The sequence below is a fragment of the Rhinolophus sinicus genome, linkage group LG03 (genome assembly GCF_036562045.2).
Source record: "Rhinolophus sinicus isolate RSC01 linkage group LG03, ASM3656204v1, whole genome shotgun sequence".
Taxonomy (NCBI): Eukaryota; Metazoa; Chordata; class Mammalia; order Chiroptera; family Rhinolophidae; genus Rhinolophus; species Rhinolophus sinicus.
This window is the reverse complement of record NC_133753.1, coordinates 186,775,920-186,792,591: the sequence shown is the minus strand read 5'-3', so window position 1 is coordinate 186,792,591 and position 16,672 is coordinate 186,775,920. Positions and strand designations below refer to the sequence as shown.

Below are 16,672 nucleotides of genomic sequence, written 5' to 3'. Positions count from 1 at the left end.
ATTTCACATTCCCTAGTCAGATTCTGCTCTATAGTAAACAATATTATCATAACCTTTATTTGTGAATGAAAAATTCAGTGCCCTTCTTATTTAATCTTTTCTTCAAAAACTTAAGTGTAACCTGGCTCTGCTGTTGGCTGTTCCTCTTTGGAAACAACTGGCAAAAAGCAGTGTTTAAATGTGCCTGGGCGTAAGACTCTCAGAAAATGGTACAATTTCACCAACACATTGATTCTTTTTTTCTTTTCTTTTTTTTTTTCTATGTCTCTTTTTTTGGGGGTGTGAGGCAGGGACTTCTTCAATGATCTTTTTAAGTAAAGGCTAAATGAAAATTTGAGAAAACTATTCTCTAACTGCCAAGTAAGTAGATACTGAAGAAGATTTCACAAGGACTTCGGAAGAGGCCTCGATGTCAAATTTTTTGAAACATAATCAGATTTAGGAAAGATAAAAGGAAAGGTGTGGAATTCTGTTGTTTTACTTAGTGACTTTTACCTTTTCAATGAACAAAAAGTTTACGTTGCCATTTAACAGAGAGGGTCTGGGTATGATTGGGATGTAGTAGAAAGCAGGAATTTCCTCAAAATGTGTTCCTGTTTCTAATAAGACCTGCCTTGATATTTTTTAAATTATTAGGCTGGTGCAAAAGTAATTGCAGTTTAAAAAGGTTAAAAAAAAATGCAAAAACCGCAATTACTTTTGCATCTACCTAATACTCTGTGTTAATAAAATGCACTAATATTAACTTCTTCAAAGGGAAGCTACATTTTCTCAAAACAAATATTTCTTTTCCTATTTCTGGAGTATGAAGTTTTTTTGTCTGGCAGGTGAAAAATTACTCTTTAAATAAATCATTTTTATATTGTTCAATACCTCCTGAAATAGCAGCATTCTTCTTTTATTGAAACTGGAGAATAGATTCTATTTTATATTAGATATATAACTCTATCATGTTTAATAATGTATAAATAAAAATTAATAACTTGGGATCTCCAGTTTGTGGGTAGAATGGAGGGGAAATTTAATTTGAAGTAGATGCCACATTTTCTTCTAGATTCTGCATCATATCTATTCTATTTAAGAATTCACAAACACTGAATAATATTTGAATGTTTATTATATTTGGGTGTTTATTAGTTGTTGTGTAATAGCATGGTGTTATTATACATGATAGAGTCCTTGCAATTCCTTCAAGAGCTCTCAGACATCACAGAGCTGTACTTCCTTTCTCATGCAAAACACACCTTATCACTATGCTAATGAGTTTTGTTTCTCTTGATTTTTAAGAGATTTTAAACCTCCAAGTAATCTTGCCTTCCCCACTTCAATTGTGTTTCCTCAAAACAATCACAAGGATTAATTTTCATATGTTTTAAATAATTATATCAACAAGAGAAACTATTTTTTGTGAAAAAAAGATTCTGAAACAGAGAGGCAGTATAATTCATAACACAGTACTAATTTGTTAGTCTAATCTTATATTTAGATTTTTATGTACTAAAGGTATTAAAGAAAATCCAATACACCAATACACACAGTAGAATATAAATTATAATTTCTTTCACCCTCTGCATGGTGAGAAGGATCGAATGAGCTAATACTAGAATGCTTATTTTTTTTTTGGTCTGCCTGAATAGAGAGTACACATCTGTCCTAGTCTATGTTGAAACTTGGGAAACACTTCATACCTGTAATATATAACACTTAGTCTATGTTGAAACTTTGCAAACACTTCATACCTCACATTTTTCTGAGGCCAGAGGTTGGGGTGCTTGAAGAAGCAAAGAAAAAAGAGACCATAATAATAATAATCAGTTTGCTAAGTACTTTACTAACTTCTGTATTTCACACACAAAATCACACCTAGTATTCATAACAACTCTGTGAGGTAAATATATTGTTATTTCTACTGTAGGTTAAAGGGAAATTTATAAATGTTTTAATTGATTTAAACTTACACAAGTAGTTCAAGTCACAGATTCCTGATATGTTCTAAATCCTAGACTCCTAAACCCAAGGTTTTTTTTGTTTGTTTGTTTTTTGTTTGTTTATTTGTTTGTTTTTAACCTATTAATCTGAGCATAAATATTTTCTGTCAATATTTTCTAATTTCACATTTTAATTCAAAACTTTGATTAGGAATCAAGAAAACTGAGTTATGACCTGGTGTCATCAAGATTATTTGTCCCAACAAAACATTTCACTTTCATGTCTTACTCCCTGTATCAAACTGAAACTGAGACAGCTAAGAGTGGGTGGGACAGCCAACTTAAGAGGAGGCAAGTGAAAGAAAATTACAAAAACTGGTAGGAAGCAGGGGAAGAAATAGCGATCTTTCCAGTCCTTGGAAATCATATTGTGAGGAGAATTTAGTGAAATACAGATTAAATGAAATTTATGCATTCTAAAACATATGATTAAAAGTAATCTTTAAGGTGGTATTTTATTTATAAGCTAATTGCCATTTATTATCATTATGTGATCAATATGAAATTTATGTGCAACTGAAAAGACAAAACATAGGTGATGGAATTTGGCAGATTTTTTTAATGATAGTCCTCCTTGAAAAACAGTTTTCAAAGTTGTCTTTTCTGTGAAGGAAACGTATTAATAAAGTAATACTTATTTTTGGAAAATTATAATTATCCTTTAAACTTTAAAAAAACATGATATTTAAAATGTTTTGTAAAGTGGAAAGCACTATTTTAATTTCACTTATAATTTCAATGTCTTATGAAATGGATCATCAAAGTCTTTTGAAATAAATTTAACATGAACAAAAATTACTTTTCCCCCAGCTGTCTTTGGAAGAAGGAAGACAGGCTGAATTCCAGGAGATTGGAAATTCACCGTGTTGTGAGAGCTGCAAAACCAAACCACATCATAGAGTGAAATCTCAAGCTCACAGGAAAGTGACTTTCACAGAGTACTTTTCGGAATGCAATTTTCTTTTATTACTTTTTGTGAGGAAGAGCATGATTAGTGACAGAGGGGGAGAAAATGCGCTGGAAATCAAAACCCTGAAAACAACATGATAACTACTTTCTATTTCTGAAAAACATTTTCTTGAATTTGTTCTGAAAAATACATTAAGTATAGAAATTGCTCAAACATAGCTTGTCAAGGGTTGTAAAAAAGGCAAGTAAATATGAAAGAAGAAAAAATGAGAAACAGAATATATAAAAGTAGGGATTTCAGGCAAAGTCTGCCTGTGACATTAAGAAATCATTGAATTGTCATGGTGTATGATAGCCACTTTTTGAAAATAAATTAAAATGTAAATGTTTATATAATGAAGCATTGAAGTATGTGCTATCATTTGTGTTAAGTATTAAAAAACAGGTTTTTAAAAAATAAGTGATGTAGTTTTAGTTAAGGCATCAACTGAGTCTTTGGTATTTGGATACTATTTCTTTTCACTTCAAAAATATTTTTATACTTAAAACAATGATTATAGAAGATAGACACATTTATACAGCTAAGAATAAATTTACATGAATAATATTATTCTTAAAGTTATCTCTCTTGGCCTCAATTTAGTTTGTTTTTATAAGGATGAATAAATTGATACATTTAAGTGACTCCAACAATCATACCTGAAGTGTACATTATCTACGACATATTTTTACTTCCTCAAGATAAACTCCTAAAATAATTATCATTTGGAAATAATTAAAATAGTCTAATATTTCTTCTGCAGGTATACATAACTCTAGAATCTTTCTTTAACAAATTATAGATATTAATGAAATATTCAGATTCCTGAAAGAGAAGTCTGGCCACGGTGACTTTTCTACTTTTTGGGGAAATAAACTCAATGATATTAGTTAAAGACTAAGTTCCATTCAATCATCTTAAATCTAAAGTCAGCTGCTCTTAACATCTTACGTTACTTCCATGCATGAATCCTCAGTCCATATAAAATAATCCACCTTTGAACATTTGTTTAAACTGCTCCCTTTGCTTCTACTTCTCTCTGTACTTGTATCATATATATATATATATAAACTTCCCCACAGGATATAATTTCAAGGCATTCCTTGAATGCCTATTTTCTCCGTTTGCTTTCACAAAAGACTTTACAAATGCATCATTACTAGAATAGGTTTGATGTCTCTGTAGTATTGAAGGGCAAAAAAATCCTTCACTTCCATAGACTCAGCAAAGTGGATAAATGAAATAATCCTCACTAGCTAAAGAGCATTTTTTTTTTTTTTTGCATCATCGCTTCAAAGAAGGATGTGTTGTATTTTTTTCTCATCTCTTATACATATTTTATTGGTATAAGTCAAAGAATATATTTACTGGGATAAGTCTTTTGCTATGTTAAAAAATATTGCTATTCATATTTTTATTTTAAAATGATGTTTTTGGAATATTTGAAAAAGTGAATGGGTTCTGTGCTGGTTGTGCTAGTCAAATGGTTGTGAACTACTTTGGTTGTAGGGTTTATAAGACTTCTAATCCTATATTGCAAAAAGATTTACCTTCTGCAGATGAGGTATAAAAGTGGAAATGCTTTTGTTTTCTTCAAATGATATTTAATTTGCCTTTAATCCTAAGGGGAGATAATTTGAATTTGAGTCATATCTCCCAAGAACTGTCCTGACATTTGTTCTATTCTTGAAATTGGAAACCAAGTAAGTTTATTGAATATTACCATAACTTGACGCTAAGTACAATTTGAGTTGGAAACATGGGGATCTTCCCCCTTTCCAAAATAATCAGGTATAGAGTTCTGATTTTTTGAATAGCTGACCAAGAACTATACATATTAATAAGCAGATAAAAACTTACCCACAAAAAGGAATAGGGTCTATGCCGGTTCCAATATACCAATTACCAGGCTCACGTAACTGGAGACTTTTGATGACTGCTGAAATGAATGAGTCTATCTGAATTTCTTTTTGTTTTCCCTGTATATATACATATAGCTAAACCAGAAAGGAGACAACAAATCACACTTACGGGTGCAAGTCGTTACGAACAAAGCAATGACTGATTGATATTTCATCTTTCTGTATTGCTGAGAATGGTGGACTTCATACACCTCCCTCCTTCTACCCAGATTTCTGACTACATTGTAGTACACTCAGTATCAAAGTCAAAGCATTTGTTAGTACCGTGTTTCCCCGAAAATAAGACCTAGCTGGACCATCAGCTCTAATGCGTCTTATATAATACTATAATATAATATACCCGGTCTTGTATTAATTTTTGCTCCAGAAGACGCATTAGAGCTGATAGTCCGGCTAGGTCTTATTTTTGGGGAAACACGGTATTTTAAAAGCCATACTGTGTCCATTAAATCATTTCTAAACGATTTATTACTATTGGATCATTTTGTCTGTTGTGTGGAATCACTTTGTGAATCATTGACAGCACGGAAAGTTAGGCTGAGGCTGTATACAAAATAAAGGCAAAAATATGTTCATTAAATTCTAGCTGAATCTTCCATATGTTGGGTACTAACATTTTGTATGTGTCACGTATATGGATCATGTTATTACCCAAGTCACTATTATAAATATTCTTTTACTCAACAATATCCTTCAAGAAGATGTGTGTGTGTGTGTGTGTGTGTGGTTATATAAATGCAATTTCTCTCAGAGTATTTTCCTTCTTGTACCATGTTATAGAAAAGTCACAACTTTGTTTAGAGCCTTTTTTCAGGGATACTTTTCTCTTCAATCTCCTCTTCAAATCTGTGTGCAGATTTGCCATAGAAAGAATTTCTGATGACAGATCTTTAGCAATTTCTGCAAGGTCTATTAATTTCTCAGTGTTTGCACAAATAATATTTGAAATTTATAAATTCTCATAAGAATAACATGGATAAAAATATCATGGTAATTTATATTTCCTCTAATTTAGCAGCCACAACTTTGTACTGGCTGTCTCTGTAAAAAAAAAAAAAAAAAAAAAAAAAAAAAGCAAAATATATATTTTATTAGAAAGAAGCAAATTGACTTCAAAGTTATATTTTATTTAGATCTGTGCATATAACTATGACTTACAAAATGTGCTGAGACACATATGATTCCATAGCTGATTATTTGTAGCCAGTGAATGCTCAGAGTTGATGTGCCAACTCTTTGCCCATTAAATTTTTTGAGAATTTTCTTCTAACCCTGATGAACTGGAGTTTTTAAAGCAAGGTATTGAGTGTTAAATGACTTCAGTCCATTTGTAAACCATTTATATATCATTATTGGTTATTTTTTGACTCAAAGTAGCAGAATAAAAAATATGAGACCCAATCCATACTTATAATAATAATATAATTGCCTAGTTTCAGAGTTCATATAAAAAATAATGCTTGGGATGCTTTCATTAACAAAATTCTAAAATAAATCATCATCATCATCACAGAAACAGGTATTTCTATACTGCAGAAGCTCCTTTTTGCCTCCATATTAGATTTAATGTCAGGGGCTTAGAAGCAATCCATTATCATCATAATGTGTAATTAAAATTACCTGGATCTGGGTGCTTTTTCTACAAAAGCATGGACTTATTTTCATATTCAAAACCATGCAGAGGACCTTAGCTTTTATGTAAATGTACAGAAATATTTTCATCTTGCAAACTGTCATCTGTAAAGTTACGAGGTGAATATTAAAAACAAACAAAAGAATATAAGACAAAACAAAAGCTGTGGATAGTTTATCAAAAAATCTAAATCCAAAAGCCTGGTAGACTCTCCAAACCTGATCTTCTTTGTTCTCTTTGCATAGGTAAGTCAAACACCAGGATCCATACATCTTCTCCAAAAGTTAACCATTTTTTAGGGTAAATGTAGTCCAAAATTAGCATAATCAGACTATGTGCCTCCGGAGGTTACTCCCCAAAGCCCCTGAGTGTCTCTTTTGATTTAGCTTTATACTGGAATGTACACTATTAGGATATATAAAATGATAAAGTAGCATCTGGAAAGTTAAAATGTTGTACAAAATTAAATTACATTTTATTCCTCAGGCTTGAAACACAAATGGAGAATTATTCAAATTAAACTTACTTCCCATACCTCAAAATAGAAATATGATAGCACAGGGCAGTTGCAAACACAGGCAAAAATTTAAAATTTTGCACATAAGTAGAATCAGACAGAAAGAGTCATATAACTTTTGAGGACACTAGCTTATGATAAATTTAAAGAGCAAAGGCAAAACTCCCCCTAAAATAATTCTTAATTGTGGATTTCAATTAATACATAAATAGGGTTGTTTTTAGAGAATAGGACCATTAATGCTTTGAATTCTTATTTCAAGACCAATAGCAACAATAGCAAAACATTATTTAAACAATTTGGGGAAATAACCCTAAGAAGTTCTAAGAAAATTTGCTTATTTAGGAAAATATTAAAATAATTAAACTTGTGTATATTTCATGTAGTTAGCAGTTGCTTCACTGTTGAAGGTTTTATGAAATTATCCCATGATAATATATTTTATTCAGAATGTATGTAAATATATATTTATAAGCTACGGGAATTAGAAAATTAGATGGTATCTGCAAGCCTTTACAGTTGGCAAAGCATTTTACAGATGCTTATGGACCCTCACACAAGCCTGTGAGGTAGGCAGGGGATCTTTGCCATTTCTACAGGACTCTGAAGCTCAGAGACTTTGGGGATGAGTCCACGAATAGTAAGTGTAAATCTCCTATTTTGTTGCCTCTAGTTGTATACATTTTCCTGTATATCCCAAGCACATAAGGGCTAATCAGTCAGCGAGATGGGGAAAGTCTGAACCTGTGTATAGAATAAAAGTAAGCCAATCAAAAGTCTACGAAGTTTGTGTAAATTTGGAGGATAATCTTTTCAGACTACATTCTTATCTTGTGAGGTACATAGTTTCCATGACTGCCATGTTACAAGTAAGCAAACTGGACTGAAGTATAAACCAATCACAAACTTTTTGACAACTAATTTTAGTTCTAGGAATGATCAAATCTGCTGAGTTAAACATACTTAAACCAATACGTATGGAGGGAAAAAAAAGGGGTTCCCCAATGTGTTGTACAGGATGAGGTTTGCAGCTATTTTTTAGATTAAATCTTTCCCTGATCAGATTATCTGAGCATACACCTTATATCATTAATTTTATTCATTAAAATAAAGGGGATTTTCCTGTTAAGATCAAAGAGGGCAGGCTGGACAGAGACAGTGGTCTCCTTGCTTCAGAGAAGTGCACAGTTAGTGCACAGAAGTTGCATACATTATAGTTCAAGCAGCAAACCCCAAGCTCCATCAATTTTGCATGGAGAAAAGAAGTGGGGAGGGCAAAGGAAAATTGTTCACACGTACAAGTCCATGACAGAGTGGCCTGGTCTATTGGCTATACCTCATGTCACTTAAACACAAGACAAAGCTAATGAGATTTATCACAATAAGTGTTGGGTCTCAAGAGTCCACCCAGAAAAGTGGAAAAACAGGTCTTGATTACCTTCACAAATTTCATTCTTCAGTGTATCACCCCTAGAAATCAGAGTCATATATGATTTTTAACCTTTCTATTTAGTTTTGCTTTTGGAAAAAAAAAAAAAAATCACAAAATATTGAAACAAATAACATTGTTTGGCTTAATTCAGGTATTCTTAATTAAACAGTACCACAGACTTTATTGAGCAATTGAAAATATACACAAGGAACAATAGCTTTCTCTTCGTAAGTTTTCCATTTTTTTTTTTTTTTTTAATTTGACTTTCTTCCAATTAAATAACCCAATTTCGATCATGAAAAGGGCACTTGTTTCTACAGTGGCTGTGTACGACTTGCTCAGTTCCAAGTACTGTTTCCACGCTTCTTCCTTGTCATGGCTGAGGTTATATCTGCACTTGCTCAGGAAGCAAATTCTAGAATGTTTCAAGAATCGACCCCCTAAGTTGTTCTTTCAGATTCTATTTCTCCATAGAGTTCAGCTAACTTTTTAAACTCCGGACCCCAGTCTCCAAGGTAGTGATAATCCTGGTCAGATTGTGTCGTAGCTGAGTCCAGCGAGCTGATGGAACCAGCTTCCGATCTCTGACCCTCATAGGCGTACGTCTGGAGAGAGTCATAAGGGGGAACGCTGGGATCTAGGTCAGCTTCTGCCAGTCTTTGTTTAAGAAATTCCTGAACATCTATGCTTTCCAGGGTGGACAATGTCTGGTGTCTGGGGGTGAGTTTCACTTCTGGTCTGATGTCTCTCCGGTACTTGAGTTCCTCAGCAGCAGATGGATTCCTCAAGGCTGTGATGTCAAAGGCCTCCGTATCTTCCTCCCCGCCCCCCTCATCGTCATAGGTGACCACATTCTCCCGCACATCCTCCTCTGAAATGATCAGGGGCTCTTTTTTGCTGCGTCTCAGGGTGATAAAAAGGACTACAATCGCTGAGGGAAAATTGAAAGAGGATGAAGAGTTAGAAAGACAAGGACATTTTTGGAGATGTGACATCATCAATTTTCAACCCCTGTCATCATCGACACTCCACTTAGGCTTGCATTGTAACACTTGATCTGTGCACTCTCTAACACTTCAAAGTTTTTTGACATCTCAAAGAATGTAAAAAAAAAAAAAAATGATTATATCTACAAAACATTGGGAATTACTGATCTTCTCTAGAAGCCCAGAATATTCTCATTTGCCAGGCTTATGTATTCAGGGTATTTGATTCACGTTGCAGTATAACTACTCAGTGTATATATACACTGAGGGAAACTGATAATGGAAAAGCCATAGGAAATTTTGACTGGAAAAAGAACGGTGTGTGTGGGTCTATCTACAGATACTTAATCCTTCTAGGAGATGCACTAAAGGCAGGATGTTTCAAGTTTCTGTATAATAGAAAGGAGTGTCTATCACATATGCACTTACAGATATATATTTTAACCTGAAATTCATGTTTCTATACTGTATTTTGTCTATTTATTTATGTCTGTATGCTGTATTTTTATCTCGGAAACCCTGATTATATGTGAGCTTTAACAAATGGTTATAAAGCAAACAAACACCTGGTTAGTTCTCCTTTGATAAAGATCATATCTGGCAAGCTACAAACTATCCTTTCACCCCTTACCTCTAAAAAGTAACTTCTGTTCTTACTTTTATTGTTTTCCTGCTTCTCTTTATGGTTTAACTTCTTTTTATGGGTACCCTTAAGCAATATTGATAAGCTTTGTCTGTATTTGAACTAGATACCATAGTATATATGGGCTTAAGACTTGAAAATATGGAGGAGAAAGAGGAAGATTTCCAAGCCAGAAGTGGAAAGGATAATTATGAGAGACGTCTACTACGATATGTGGAAAGAGATGGTCACAGTGCACTGAAGGGATCTAATTTTGCAGAGAAAAGGCAAGTGGGAGCCTATGAGGATGATGGGGGAAAAAAAAGACAAAACATTTTTAGACAGAATCAGAGAATGATCTGGAAAAACAAGAAATAAAAGGTTGCTGACAAATAATGGGAAAATGTAATGGGGGAGATGGTGGCAGACATGAGGAAGCACTGGGAAGCTGTATTTTTGGAATGGAGTAATTATAGTGAGCTGAAAATGAAATGCCGATGCTGCACATGGTCCTGCTTCACAAAGCACTATGATACAGAATCAGTTCCCATACATGTTGCTTATACTGCAAAGATATTTTCTAATATATCACTTTATCTTTGGAAAAAAAAAAGAGATTTTTCACCGAATGTAGAAAATATGCTTTTAATACTTCACTGTATTTTAGTGTAAATCCAGTCTAGGGCTTTCGAATACAATGTCCCAAGTTTCATCCTCAAGCAAATCACTTCATTCTATTCAGAGGTTTAGATTTATTATCCACTATATATTTCTGCTCATCTGTATGATTTAGTGAGGAGGCTGTACTAGATTAAAACATCTATTTCTATATTTATTTGAGTAAATTTTCTTACTTTTCCCAATAAATCAAGTTATTTTCCTTTATGTTGAAATGGTTGGAGATTAATGTCAAGGGAATTTATGTATATGTATAATAGGGAGAATGTGATCAATACTACATATTGTCAAAGTATTGAGATTATTTTCTTTCTTCACCAATACTTCAGCCATATTTGCCTAATGAAACATAGAGGGTAATGCTGGGTTTATTAGTATGATAGCTTATATTTGCTTATTCCCCAAAACTTAAGGAAATATTCTTGATATATTTTGATTCAAAATACAAATACTAGTTAAGTTTGAATCTTGATCTTTTACAATCTGTCCCTTTTCCAGGCATAGATAGTTATTTTCCAGTGTCGAATATTGCTTGCTTTGTTACATACCTACTTAAGGATCAAAATATAATTAATCATACAATCTGAGATACTTTTAAAGGTGAAAGGGGATGTTGTTTATAATTACACCAGGACATCAGGACAAGTATGGACATATGGTCCCACTAGTCAAAGGCAAATTCAGATCAACTCAGAGAAAATGTGGAAACATGGATGATAAGATGTGCTCTTAATGAACTGCTTTATATTCATGCTTGTTCAGTAGGTGTTTCTGGAGCAGATGGCACACAGTACAGACTACATAAACAGTTCTTGTGTGGAGGAACAAAAGAATCATATCTGTGAAAGTGTAAATGTGGCATTGTGGTAAGAGAATCTTCGTGAATAGTAATAGCCTCAGTAAGAAAATAAGTTTTAAAATATAAAAGAATGCTGATCAATATGTTATAGGTACTAATGGGAAAAGTAGACACCATGCAAGAAAAATATCATATAAGCTGAGAGACCCCATGGATATTATAAGGATAATACAGAAATGAAGTAAACAACTTTTAATACATTACATGAAGTGATTTCTTAAAAGATATAAACTACTGAAACTGACAAAATTAGAAATAGATCATTTCAATAGGCATATCTAATTAAGAAATTTATTCAATATTTATGAACCTTCCAAAAAGAAAGAACCAGAGCCACATGGTTTTAATGGTGAATTGTACTGAAAACTTGGGGGAATCAATATCAACACTTCTTGACAGTCTGCTTCAGAAAATAAAATTAGAGGGAACACTTCAGGGCTCATTCTATGAGACTTGTATTGCTTTCATACCAAAACAAGATACTGGAAGAAAGGAAAACTATAGACTAATATCTGTCATGAACATAGGTGCACAAATCTTCAACAAAAAATGAGCAAATTGAATCCAACACATATGCTATGCTGTAATATAATTCTGGCACTTACTAGCCAGCATTAGCACAGATTCCACAGGTAAAGACACAATCCACAATTAGTCTGCTCACAAGTTTAGGAGTCCCCATACCATCTGCAGTTTTGATCAAATGATTACAAATTCTAGGATTCCCGTAACTCCATCATATTTATAATGTAGCAGAATAACTCATAGAACTCAGGAAAAAAATAGACACCATGCTATGCTTTCAATTACCATTAAATATCAAGTATTCAGCCAAATGAAGAGAACTATAGGGAGAAATGTAGGGAGTTCTCAAAATATGGAGCTATAATGTCCTCTCCCTGTTCAATCAGAACATATCACCCTCCTGACCCATTGACCTGTTTACCAACCAGAAACCTAAACGGAGTTTTATGTCCAGATTTTTTATTGGGTCTCATTACATAGGTAACATCAATTGAATCATTGTCTAAGCAACGGTACTCAATCTCCAGCCCCATACATTCCCCTGAGTTTGGGCTAATAACACCTGGCTCAAAGATTCATCCCTTAGGTTGTTGTCTGCAAAAGGGTTCTTGGTATCGTCAAAGGAATGAATTCAAGAATGCACCCAATAAGCCAAGCAAACAGGATGGATTTTTTTTTAGAGAGGAACTGTATACACTCAAGAAGGGAGAGTGGGCAGGCCTGGAGAAGAGCAACTTCCCTGAAGAACAAACAAGCTTAGGAATTTATTACTTCTAAAATGAAGGTGTAAAATATTCAAAATTTAGGGGTGTTATAGGCATTCCTAGGCAGGTCCCCACTGACCATTTCTTCCCACTGGAAGGAGAGATTTTTGTCTTTATTTGGCCCTTGTTGGAACTGTCATGGTGACCCAGGGGTGGAGATTTTCCCTTAGCACAATGCTAATAATATTATAATCCATTATAATTAGCTAAAGTTCACCTTGAGGGACAAGATGGCGTCCTCGATCTGCTCTAGGCCACTAAAATCTAGTTCTGGTCATTGTGGTGACTGCACTTTTTCTTAAGGATGATCTCATCTCCTCCGTCCTTTGTCTCCCAGCTCCTCCTCCTTCCCTTCTTCCTCCTCTCTCCCTGTGGCCCTGTGTTTTCTGTCTATGGTAATAAAATCACATGGTTGTTCTTTCATGGCCAGTCTGCTTCCAGCTTTATTCATCCTGAAACAATTTGGGGACCCATCTGAACTTATGTTATTAGCATAAACTAAGGAATGATCCTTTGGGCCCACCATGAATAATAAAGACATTCCCATCACTCAGGAAATTCCAAAGGTTTAGAAGCTCTATTCCAGGAACATTGGACAAAGATTAGACAGTCCTTATTTTATATATATAGATATATATATATATACATATATATATACACACACACACACACTCACCCTACTGGTTCTGTTTCTCTACAGAACCCTGACAAATATAGTCATTTATGATACAAACCGTTGGAAAACTAAGAAAGGGTGGGAGCTTCCTCAACTTGATAAAGAACATTTATAATAAAAACCTAAATCTAACATATTTAAGGGTGAAAAATTGGACACTTTCCCACCAAAAAACCAGACATATTTGCAGATAAGAATTAACAAACTTAAAACTGCTTTCCTTACAAAGGTCTGTTTGTAATTTGGCCCTTGACTGGCATCTGAGAACTTAGATTTTGGGAGACTTCTATTGCTATCTAACCAAAACCTAAGAATGATTTATGGCACCTAAACTGTGCAAAACATATGGTTTAGTTTGGACATTTTTACCTCTGGGAATCTGGAATTTTGACATATGTAGGCAGAGGATGCATACGTGACCAGTCCCTAAAGAATACGATGGGTGCTGAACTCTAACCAGCTGCATATCCAGTAATGTTTCATACCTTTTATTGCATCTAGTTGAGCCATGATACCAGCTCTCACCAAATAGAATGTGAGTGGATGAGTCTGCCTTTTCCATGAAGGCAACTGGATGCAGAGGATCCAGTATTTGACTCCAAGACTTAGAGGATATTAGATATATAACTCTATCATGTTTAATAATGTATAAATAAAAATTAATAACTTGGGATCTCCAGTTTGTGGGTAGAATGGAGGGGAAATTTAATTTGAAGTAGATGCCACATTTTCTTCTAGATTCTGCATCATATCTATTCTATTTAAGAATTCACAAACACTGAATAATATTTGAATGTTTATTATATTTGGGTGTTTATTAGTTGTTGTGTAATAGCATGGTGTTATTATACATGATAGAGTCCTTGCAATTCCTTCAAGAGCTCTCAGACATCACAGAGCTGTACTTCCTTTCTCATGCAAAACATACCTTATCACTATGCTAATGAGTTTTGTTTCTCTTGATTTTTAAGAGATTTTAAACCTCCAAGTAATCTTGCCTTCCCCACTTCAATTGTGTTTCCTCAAAACAATCACAAGGATTAATTTTCATATGTTTTAAATAATTATATCAACAAGAGAAACTATTTTTTGTGAAAAAAAGATTCTGAAACAGAGAGGCAGTATAATTCATAACACAGTACTAATTTGTTAGTCTAATCTTATATTTAGATTTTTATGTACTAAAGGTATTAAAGAAAATCCAATACACCAATACACACAGTAGAATATAAATTATAATTTCTTTCACCCTCTGCATGGTGAGAAGGATCGAATGAGCTAATACTAGAATGCTTATTTTTTTTTTGGTCTGCCTGAATAGAGAGTACACATCTGTCCTAGTCTATGTTGAAACTTGGGAAACACTTCATACCTGTAATATATAACACTTAGTCTATGTTGAAACTTTGCAAACACTTCATACCTCACATTTTTCTGAGGCCAGAGGTTGGGGTGCTTGAAGAAGCAAAGAAAAAAGAGACCATAATAATAATAATCAGTTTGCTAAGTACTTTACTAACTTCTGTATTTCACACACAAAATCACACCTAGTATTCATAACAACTCTGTGAGGTAAATATATTGTTATTTCTACTGTAGGTTAAAGGGAAATTTATAAATGTTTTAATTGATTTAAACTTACACAAGTAGTTCAAGTCACAGATTCCTGATATGTTCTAAATCCTAGACTCCTAAACCCAAGGTTTTTTTTGTTTGTTTGTTTTTGCATGGTCTACCAGCAACAGAAAAATCCATTTATAATTTAATTATTGTCAGAGCCCATGCATGAAATAGTGTTCTTTTGCTTTCCTGAAAAGCTCCTTTCACATAATAGGTGATAAATAATTATTTGAACTGCACTCAGTAGGAATTTGTCTTCTGTTATATTGTCCTTATTATGTTTGATATGTATTAAGAAATTAAAACCAAAATGAAATAACGTATCTTGTAATACTTCGGCAGCTTGATCTCTTCACTCTCCCTACTGATGTTTATTCTTTCTCTCATGTTTCCTGACATCCCCTTCTTTGAATTTTAGAATTACCCTAATCTGGCTTTTCAGATTCTGGATTCTGTCTGTTTTTTTAAGTTTGTAAATATCCTCTTAGTCTCACTTGTGTTTCTGCCAAACCACTAAGGTACGATCTGATATGTCATTAGGTTCCTATTTGTACCCTGGAATGTCATCCCTTTGACCATCTGCCACACTCCTTGATAATCTTTAAATCCCAGATAAACACAGCCATCTAATGCCTCAGGTTTCAGCTTTCAGATTCATAAAAAATGCTGGTAAAATAGTTACAACCATCCTAAATGACTGCACTAATTATACAGAGAAACTTAGACTATGCTCTCAGAGGCGATTAGCAATCAATCTAGTAATTTTTGTGTTTTCCTTCATCAGATGCCATACTTAGGTATTCTAAATTGATTCTGCCATTTTCTTGTGAGCCCCATTCCCTAACTCACAGCAGGAAAACACCTCTGTCTGTAAAGAAACTATCATCTATTAACAGCATTTTAAAATTGCATCTGGAACTTCTCATTCCTTTCTTGATATTAATTCTGTCTATCTCTGTATACATACATATATACATACAGAGGGTGCCAAAAATTGTATACACATTTTAAGAGAGGAAATACTGTATTAATGTTGTAATACTCAGTGTATACCGATAACACAAGATGAATACAAGTCATGTGTACATAGTTTTTTGGCACCCCTGATGTGTGTGTGTGTGTATATATATATATATACACACACACACACACACACACACACACACACACACACACACATATATATACACACACACACACACACACACATATATATACACACACACACACACACACACACACACTCACCCTACTGGTTCTGTTTCTCTACAGAACCCTGACAAATATAGTCATTTATGATACAAACCGTTGGAAAACTAAGAAAGGGTGGGAGCTTCCTCAACTTGATAAAGAACATTTATAATAAAAACCTAAATCTAACATATTTAAGGGTGAAAAATTGGACACTTTCCCACCAAAAAACCAGACATATTTGCAGATAAGAATTAACAAACTTAAAACTGCTTTCCTTACAAAGGTCTGTTTGTAATTTGGCCCTTGA

At 33.7% G+C, this 16,672-nt stretch overlaps 1 protein-coding gene across 1 annotated transcript; it reads right to left on the bottom strand.

Moving 5' to 3' along the window:
• Positions 1–8,740: 8,740 nt before the first annotated feature.
• On the bottom strand, positions 8,741–9,436 carry LOC141570793 (cadherin-18-like). Its single transcript, XM_074329221.1, has one exon. The coding sequence runs from the start codon at positions 9,434–9,436 to the stop codon at positions 8,882–8,884; it is 555 nt and encodes a 184-aa protein (XP_074185322.1). The 3' UTR covers positions 8,741–8,881.
• Positions 9,437–16,672: the final 7,236 nt, after the last annotated feature.